Genomic DNA, 9,671 nt, shown 5'->3' with positions numbered 1-9,671 from the left:
TTTTCACTGGAAAACTATCTCAAGATTACCCCTTTGTCATTCTAAAAAAAAAAAAAGGTCCCCAAAGCCTCCCTGCTTTGAATTAAGAGGTCCAGCAAATCCCGTCTGAATCCCATGTGCTCATGGCACTGTTTTTTGAAGGTACCCGACAAGACTAGGACAAGTACATTCACTGAGAAAACCTGTTCGCAGCCATCCCCTGACCACAGAGCTATTTCTAAACATGTCTTATTTGGAACCAACCTATGCATGTATGAACCGGAAACATATACGAGTTCTGGTTGACATACCCTCCTATATGTTTCTTTAAATGATATGCCCACATGAATTTCATGTTATCTTTAAAATAAATATAAATGCACACGCATTATACACATGTTAATATCTCTGTGTGTGCATAGTGTAATTATGAAAATTGCATATAGCTTCGTCTAGGTGAGTGGCTGTGAATCCAGTGGAAACGTAATCTATCACTCCTGTGGTAAACACTGGGGTATTCTTTAACGGTGAGTGTTGCTTATCAGATGACTTTATTCTGTCTTTAAAGACAGCCTTTGCATGCGTTAAGTAGCTCCATGGGTAAAATCTATTTAGTGAGAGTATTTTTGACATGTTGGTTTATTACATTTGGTAGATACTTTGTGCTTTCATCTTGAATAAACCACAACTTAAAATATATTCGAACATAAAACGCTTCAGTACACTATACCACCCGGCTCCGCATAACATCACTTGTATTGTGACAGCATTGCAGAAAGTTGGTTTTCAAACGCATGCTGGGCTAACGGCCTGGACTGCGTTCTCCAGGTTCACCCTTGGTGTCTCGGGCTGGCTCACTGCTTTCCTCCACCATGGTCCTCCCTGGTTTATCACTAGCAATGCACGGTGTTTGTGTAGCACCATTGAAGACAGAACAACCTTATGGACAGACATGGAATCATAGGCCCCACCCCCAGTCCCTGTGAGAAAGAATCAAAGCCCTGGAGGGCAGGAGCTGGTGGGGGGTGAAGAGATCTACTCAAGCTGTGCTGGTTAGCAGTAAGAGGACTTGACCCAAAGTCTCAGTCCCACAGTCTATGCAGGTTTGCTAGATGGTTCCCACTGCACCGCCTCTGAACAGTCAGGTCTGTAACTTCAGTAACAGCCAGCTACTTAACATCGAACCTCACCTCTCTGGGTTTATTTCTGGGGACAGCAGAGATGCCAGAAATTAAGCTCCTTCTGCTGAGCCCTAGCCACACGCAATGTGAGCCAGGATGAGGGTTCCCAGGATGAGGGTTCCCAGGATTGGAAGCGGTGGAGTGAACATGTCATTACTCACACAGCTTTGTCTGATTGGTGGCAGGCTTGTGTGTTATCTTTTCTCTACTAACCATGTCTACTGAGAGCATCTTGAAGAAACACAAATTCTGTAAGCTTCCAGAAATCGACATCAAACAAAAGACATGCATCTCTATTCTTAGTAAGTGAAAACGACTCATGTAAAAATAGTTTAAATTACTTTAAAACTTTAATTACAGATAGTTTTTCACTGAACATTTCTGACACAAAAATTTCAATCCTTTCCAATTGGGCATAAAGGCTGTAAAGATGGTTTATATAAACCTGTGTCTTTTCATATTTACATGTCCACCCTCAAGACTCTTCTTTATCAAAAGGTGTCTTGATCACAGTCCTAAGTGAACAAGGCACAGGATCCTAGGCTGCAAAACCCAAGAGAGCAAGAGAGTTTTAAAGAAAAGGCAGAAAACACCCTCAGTTAAAAGGGAATAAAATGTTATAGTTTGATCTTTGTTTCTTCTAAGCTCAACTCAGAAATATAACAATCATTAAGAGGAAAAGATACGAGGCCTTCTCCCCCTCAAGGCGCAACCACACACACTGGCCAAACACTCTGCAGTTTTAAAGTGCGATTACTATTGTGGAGTGACTCCAGCCACGGGTCAGACTGGATGGAGCTCAAAGCAAACTTCCAACAAGCACTGCTCGTAGCTCAGGGCTGGGAAGGAGGGCAGAGAGGGGAGGAGAGTGACAATTCTCAGGTCCTTAAGTGCCTCCAAGGAACACATGTCCTTTCTTTCTATAAGGAGAATCTGTACACTGTGTGGAGAAACACAACTTTTCAGCAAGTTCTATCTGAGGATGGTCCAATTTGGTATAGTCCAAAGGCAGAAGAACACACTTAGGAAGGTGAGGAAGCTTCTGCGTTGGGAGGCAGCTCCACTTCCGTACTGGCGGGCTCTGTGCTCATCCATCATGTCCTCAGCCCTGGGGGCAGAAGACGCACACTGAACCAGGGGCATCTGGTAAGACGTGGCTCTCTTCTCTGGCCTGTCGGGGCTAGACCCATCACTGGGCCTCTGGCCATTGAATAAGAGGTACCTGCCCTGGGCATCCTGTTCCATCTTGAAGAGTTCATACTCCGTGTGAGGCAGCTGGATGCCCAGGGCCACACAGCCATTAGTGTGTGTCACATCCTGCTGGATGCCCACCTGCCAGGAGCCCTCAGCCCCACACTCATTCCCACTGAAGACGTTGAGAAGGGAGGCTGTGGCCGCGTCCATGGGCGTGACTTTCATGTGGTTCACTGGAGGGAGAAAGGAGAGGGTCGTCAACTTCGAGTGTGTAATCACAGTCGCCTGCTGCCAAGCATCCACAGGCAGCACCAGGCTTAGACAGCCTTACGCTTTCAACCCACCCTGCACACCACGCCACCCTAAGCACAGAGATCCTAAGAGCAAACCAACGTAGAAAGCGTCCAGTGTGTCTGTCTGGAGGACAGTCACACCAAATACACTGCCATTGTGACCGGAAAAACAAACAAACAAAAACCAAGGCCTCAGTGTGCCAGTGCTGAGGCCAGACTGCAGTTGCTAGATCATGTCTGTTCACGTGAAATAAAACCCAGGCACAAAGTGTTCTCAGGCAGTTGCAGTTGGCAACCCCAGTTCTCTGGGCTTGACAAAACCGTCAGTGGAAACTGGGATTTTATTTCTACGACGGAAGGTTTTGGAATCCTTCCGTTTCAGGTTTTGCTGTTAAACACTGACACCTATAGTTAGTTATGGTTCTCTAGCACCCACAGTTAGCATTCTAGCTAACTAGACCACTCAATCTGGCGTGTAAAGAAATTAAGTCTGTAAGCAAGAGCAATATGGAAAACAAACCAACACATAGTACTAAACAGAAATCCTAGTCTGTGTAGCAGTGCTTCTGAAGGTCCTTCCCGAGAACCACACTTGACGTCTAACCAAAGATGCATGTAGAACGGATCTTATGAATGTGGCATCGGCAGAGATTTTTCCAGTCTCTTTGGCTGAGTCAGTCAAATGTCTCGTTTTCCAGAAGCAAGCCTTCCTCTTTTGTGGGGGGCCAAGGTGCCTTAGAAGTGACTGGGTTAACAGAAATACTTCATATTAAACTGACTGAACCGGAGCTATACGCTGGTGGGGGTGACGCCCAGGATCTATGCTGTCTCTCTTCAGGTGGCCAGGGCATGACTGATTTTTTTATGAAGATGGACAGGCTGTGGGGGGAAAAAAAAATTTTAGAAATAAAGCCAGTAGACTTCTCTGTGACGTTATTGGGTGGTGCAAATGGTTAAGCCCTCAACCACAGACTGAGAGGTTGGAGGTTCAACCTTACCCAGAAGCAGCTTGGAAGAAAGGCCTGGTGATGTGCTAGCAAAAGGTCACAACCACTGAAAACCGTATGGAGCCTTATCTATTCTACACACATGGGTTCCTTTGAGTGGGGTCACCTTGGTAGCCAATAGTGAGCCCTCATTGTTGGTCGTAACCTGGTTTATCTCATTTCTTAGCTACATGACTTAGACCAGCGGTTCTCAACCTGTGGGTCGTGACCCCTTTGGGGGTCACCCGGCCCTTTCACAGGGGTCACCCGATTCATAATAGTCACAAAATGACAGTTACGAAGTAGCAACGAAAATAATTTTATGGTTGGGGCGTCATCACAACCTGAGGAACTGTCTTAAAGCTTTGCGGCATTAGGAAGGTTGAAAACCACTGACTTAGACAAACGTGTTGTAACATAACCCTTCCCACAGAAGCATACACCTCACAGACACCAACAGTAGCTCCTACATCACTCAGGCAAGCACGCTAACATTTGATCATGTGGCGTGAACATAGGAGGGACTCTGAAATGCCACAAGTAGATTTCGAGCAAGAAGCATGCTCAGCTTCTAAGCAAACGCCGCCAACAGCTCAAATATCCCTGGGCCCCGAAGTTTTTCCACATGGGATTCAAAGCCAGACTCACCTTTGAATACAAACTCGGTGCCTCCCATGACACGGGCGGAGTGCATGCCTCTGCTGTACCGACCCTTGGCGTAGATGGTGAAGGTCGGGTGCTTGCAGATCGGGTCAGAGTAGTGGTAGTAGTGGCCCTCCCAAGTGTTGTTGTTGTCATGGAAGATGAAATGGCGGGTGAGGAAGAGGACTTCAGGGCGCACCTCGCAGCGCTGGCTCACCCACTCCCCGTGTAGGCCGATGGTCAAGTCTGCCTTCGGGGGCAAGATTGGGGGATGGTGTTCATCCGAGCGGTAGATGATTCGGCAGGCAATGCAGGTGTGGTCATGGTTCTGAAGTCAAGAAACACACATACTCAGAGACCTCTAGCTTCATGAGTGAGCAGTAGCACATGCTACCTTACAAATGGGGCTCACTCTGCATGGGCATGCGGAAGACAGACCTATTTCACCTCCCCTTCGGACTCAAGAAGCAACAGGGACAGGTATGGGTGCACAGAGAGGGAAATTTGTGCATGTGTGCATGTTGTGCACAAGCACACACAAGTACTTTCCTGACATGAGAGGTGCCTGCATGTGCAAGGTAATCTCTGGATGGCGCAAATGGCTACTGCATTCCGCTGCTAAATAAAAAAACCAGAGGTTCAAATCAACACAGAGCTATTGGGTGCCTTGGAAGAAAGGCTCGGTGATTTACTTCTGAATATCAGCCATTGAAAACCTGATGGAGCACAGTTCTATTCTAACACAGGGTTGCCATGAGCGGGAATCATACTGCACATGCAACACATCGCAAACGGCAACTGGTTAAATGGCCCAACCGGAAAACAGACTCTGACTGGAACACTATTCAAGCTTTCCAAACATTACAAACTGAATGCTGAAAGCCCAGAAGAGCACTCTGATTGCTATGGGTGAGGATGCTGTTGTCACGTGACTGTGCGGAGGCTGTTGAGAAGCAGGATCAGGGAGGCTTGAAAGAAGGCAGCTGACAAGGTGTGCAGAGGAGGCAGCACGCATCCCTCCACCTATTTGGTTCTGCCAGCTGCCAGGCTTGAAGGATTCTGGGCTCTTAATTTGCTTGCTGCCATTATAGCTTGGAGTATTGAATTACTGCAAGATATCTGCACATCAGAGGAAGCAGAATGGCCACCCCAAACCTATTGAAATGGTGGTCATTGGATCTTGGTGGGGGGAACCCCAGGTTAGTGGGTGTCTAATTGAAAGGGTCCCAGAATCACCATATATCTAGTACCTAGATGTCCCCCTTGCAGCAACATGACACCTTTTGATCTGATGGGAAGGGGGTTAACTTGGAAGAACTGATCCAGGTAGTTTCCCCTTGATACCAACCTCCATGCTTAGGGTAGACCAAGCTCACTCGAATGGGAGATGGAACTGGGTGGAGCAACCGCTCATAGGTTTGGCTCACAGTCAAACTGTACTTGCAGAGACTCTTCGTACCTACAGCATCTCTAGATCTAGAGTGACGTGTCACTGGAAGTGATGATGTTACAAGTGCAATCACCGTATACCACAAGAGGAAGATTGACAATGATTTACTTATCTGTTTTAATGGGGTTTGGGTCTCCCTGCCTTTAATTTGCTTGATTTTGTTTGTCTCTTGTTTTCTGCTAGTTGGTTTGTTGCTGTTGTTGGGGTAGTTGTTCTTAGGGGTTTTGAACTTACCATAATATGACTGTCAAAATTAACCTGAGTCGTGCCTATCCCTGGGACAAGCAGATGGGTTAGGGGTCCCCACGGAACACCAGCCCCAATCCAAGAAGAGTTAGTTCTGATGCTGTGGCCCTGCTCCATGCTCACCTTCATGAAATGATCACTGAAGATAAGAATGCTACAGCAAAATGTGTTGAAGAAAGCTGATGGTGGCCAGCTATCAAACAGAATAGTGTCTGGGGTCTTCAAGGCTTGTGTTCAAACAAGCAGCCATCTAAGCGAGGAGTCAATTAAGGCCACATGGAAGAAACACACATTTGTGTGATCCAAAGATGACAATGACAAAATTCAAATGTGACAAAGAGAACGTATCAGATCCTAATTGTGAGCACCCAGTTTGTAGAAGGCTATGGTGGGATCCCCAAACCCATCTGCAGAGTGTCTGGCCTGATTAAGCCGCAGGCAGAGCCCCACGAGATTCTTCTAGGTGTGACTACTTCCAGGACCAAAATGCCTTCCCTGGCCTTTTAAATATTCACAGTGGTCTTTTCTTTCCTACCCGCGATTTTTACTTTTATCTCTGTATTATTATTATTTTATCCTTACCACTTTATTTATTCTTGTTTGTTTGCTTTTTACTGTTTCTGTTGGATTTTCCAGTTTGAAAAGCATGGAAGGAGTAGAGGCAGAGAGATAAGAACTGTTGCAAGGGTTTATAGGGGGGACAGGGATGGGGGTGGGAGTTAGGGAGGGTAAGAGGGGGGTGGAGGAGCAAACAATCTATGTGGGAGGAGGGGAGGGAGAATTCTCTAGAACTGATGGTGATTACATCACTCATTTTAAATGTGATATAATCGTGGGGAAAGGAGGGGGGAAGGAAACATTCTAAAATGGATTGTCATGGTGATTGTACAACTCTTCTTGATGTGATTGAACTATTGAATTGTGTGATATGTGGATTAAGTGCCAATAAAACTGTATAAAAAAAACCCTGGTAGCTGCAGATCCACCTTGCCCATGGACAGGAGGTCTAGGAATTGGTGTAGAAAATCCTTGCATCAGCTCATGCCCTGCATATAAGGGCATGCGGAGTCATTCGGCATCGTTTGCCTGGAGGGCTGCAAACCTACTGCTGTCAGGTTGATTCTGACTCACAGCCACCTCGATGTGGCAGAGCAGAGCCATACTGCAGATGGCTTTCCGTGGTTGTGATCATGTAGAATTAGGTCACCTGGTCTTGCTTCTGTGATGCTGCTGGGTGGATTGGAACTGTTAACCTTTGGTTAGTAGTTGAGTGACAACCACTGGTGTCTCCCAGGGACCCTAGGGCTAACAAAAAGTCTATGCCCTTGGATGTACATAACTTGTCAGGAGCGAGCTGTCTGACCCAAGTCAAATGGCAAGCCGGAGCCAGGCGTGGGAGCATTCATACCGATGTCCTCTCTACTGCACAGCCTGTTACGGGCCACAATACTCGATCAAGCGAAAAGCACTACGCAATGTGATGAAAGGGGCTGCAAGTGGCAACTCCACCCCAGGCCCACGTGTCCCCGCAGGGTGGCCCCCTGGCACAGCTGGAAGGATACACTATCTTCTGGGTGGCAAGCATGTACGGGTCCAGCATTTTCTTTCTAAAGTTGGAAATCTGAATCACCAGAGTCTTTTATTTATTTACTTTTTTAGTATCCACTTGATTTGATGTTTCTATGGTTATAATTTGATTTGTCTTGGTTCTGGGCTTTTTCGAGAAGGGCAGAGGATGGAAGAGTATCCACTGTCATCCTTTCACATTGTCTAAATGTCCAAGTCCACGGTAAGTGGGGCTGCGGAGAGTTGTAACTGATGGAAGAGACTGTTTCCCATGGGCACATCAGCTGTGGTGTACAGAGTATGAATGGGCTACAACAGATTGAAGTGAGAGCAACACCCTGTTGCTGTCCATTGGGTTCCGTTTCTAGCTGCTGCTCATTGTTAGCATAAGAGGGGTTCTGGTAACACAGAGGACCCCACCCTGTGGCCCATGGTGAGGGTCTACTGCTATTTGCATGTTACAATGATACTAAATATCAGTCCCAAGCCCATGAAGTTGTCTTTAATTACTGCACAGAAATCATAATGGTCTTGGGTCAGGCTCGCTGGTGTAGCAGGAATGGCTATCAAGGCTCTACCTCTCAGCAGCAGTCACCTTGGGCAAGTTACTTTGCCCAAGTCTGAGGTTTAAAACTTCCTCATCGATAAAGTAGGACTCAGAGCAGACTCATGGTCCCAATCAGAGTTCCCAGAACCACCTTGGGGAGGAAGTGGGACGTGACTGAACAGAGTGGAAACATATGCGAGCATCGTGCTCATGTGGATCCTGCACACAGATTATGAGGCTGATGTTTGAGCAAAACAATGGCATATGGCACGGTGTGAAATCAGGAAAGGTATATGTCGGGGAGAGAAGCTGAATTATATAAAGAAGAACGTGGCATCAGGATGGGAGGGAGGCTTCTTAGTAGCGTGGGAAGTGCAGATGACACAGCCCTGTTCGCTGACAGCGGAGAGAGTGTGAAGCACCTGTTGGTAAAACTCAAAGACTGCGACCTTCAGTACAGATTTCAACTCAATGTAAAAGCAAGCCCAGGTCCTCACAACCGGACCAAGAGGGAACATAATGCTAGATCCACAATAAATATACTGAAGAAATCAAACAATGTATTGTACTGGAAAAATGTGCTGCACTTGACCTCTTTAAAAAGGTTAAAAGGAAGGGGGAGCCAACAAACGCAGGGACAGGGAACAACAAGACATCTAAAATTGATGGCCAGGAGGGCATAGAATGCCAGGTGGGGTTCAATCAAGTGCAGTGCAGCCGAGAGGATGTACAGAGAGCTGAATAAAGGTCAAACATGAGAGTGGGACAGGAGGAAAGTAAAAGGAAACACAGGAAAGAACTAGGAGGCACAAGACATTTATAGAGGTATAAATAGGCATGTAGTACATATGTAAATATATTCATATATAATGATAGGGATATAGGTCTAGGCACATATATTTATAGGGTATTAAGGTAGCAGATGGACATTGGATCTCTATTCAAATCCTCCCTCAATGCAAGAACACTTTGTTCTAATAACCTGGCATTCTGTGATGCTCACCTTCCTGACATGATCACTGAAGACAAAATGGGTCCCTTCACAGAAGGATCACAAGGAAGGGACAGGTCAGTCAGGGTTCAGTATAGCACTGACGAAACACACAACATTCCTCTAGTTCTTTAATGCTTCTTCCTACCACTATCATGACCCCAGTTCTATCTTACAACTCTGGCTAGACCAGAGCATGTACACTGTACAGATAAGAGCTCCCAGCATGCACAATCCAGAACAGGTAAACTCCTCAGGACCAAGAATGAGAGTAGGTATACCATGAGGGTAGGGGAAGGTAGGGGGAGAAGAGGGAGAAGGGGAACCGGTCACAATGATCGATGTATACCCCTCCCTGAGGGGGACCAATTGCAGAAACAGGGGTGAAGGGAGACAGTGGCTGGTGTAAGATATGAAAATAATAATATTATATAATTTATCAGGGGTTCCTGAGGGTGGGAGGGTGGTGGGGGAGGGGAAAAAAGAGGAGCTGATACCAAGGGCTCACGTAGAAAGAAAATGTTTTGAAAATGATGATGGCAACATATGTACTAATGTACTTCATACAACTGATGTATGGATTGTTATAAGAGCTG

General features: G+C 46.4%; 1 protein-coding gene across 1 annotated transcript in view; it reads right to left on the bottom strand.

Annotated features, from left to right (window-relative positions):
- Positions 1–1,488: 1,488 nt before the first annotated feature.
- Positions 1,489–9,671, bottom strand: part of APCDD1 (APC down-regulated 1) — a 29,308-nt gene continuing 21,125 nt past the window's right edge. The window contains exons 4-5 of the mRNA XM_004703952.2: positions 4,282–4,603; positions 1,489–2,587 (exon numbers count right to left, since the gene is read on the bottom strand). Of these exons, the coding sequence (XP_004704009.2) occupies positions 2,133–2,587; positions 4,282–4,603 (777 nt within the window). The 3' untranslated portion in view covers positions 1,489–2,132. The remainder of the gene's footprint in view (positions 2,588–4,281; positions 4,604–9,671) is intronic.

Source organism: Echinops telfairi, unplaced genomic scaffold (assembly GCF_000313985.2).
Source record: "Echinops telfairi isolate 266 unplaced genomic scaffold, ASM31398v2 ScPeMD7_4;HRSCAF=17, whole genome shotgun sequence".
Taxonomy (NCBI): domain Eukaryota; kingdom Metazoa; phylum Chordata; class Mammalia; order Afrosoricida; family Tenrecidae; genus Echinops; species Echinops telfairi.
The sequence above is the reverse complement of the archived record's forward strand: the minus strand, read 5'-3'. Positions and strand labels throughout refer to the sequence as shown.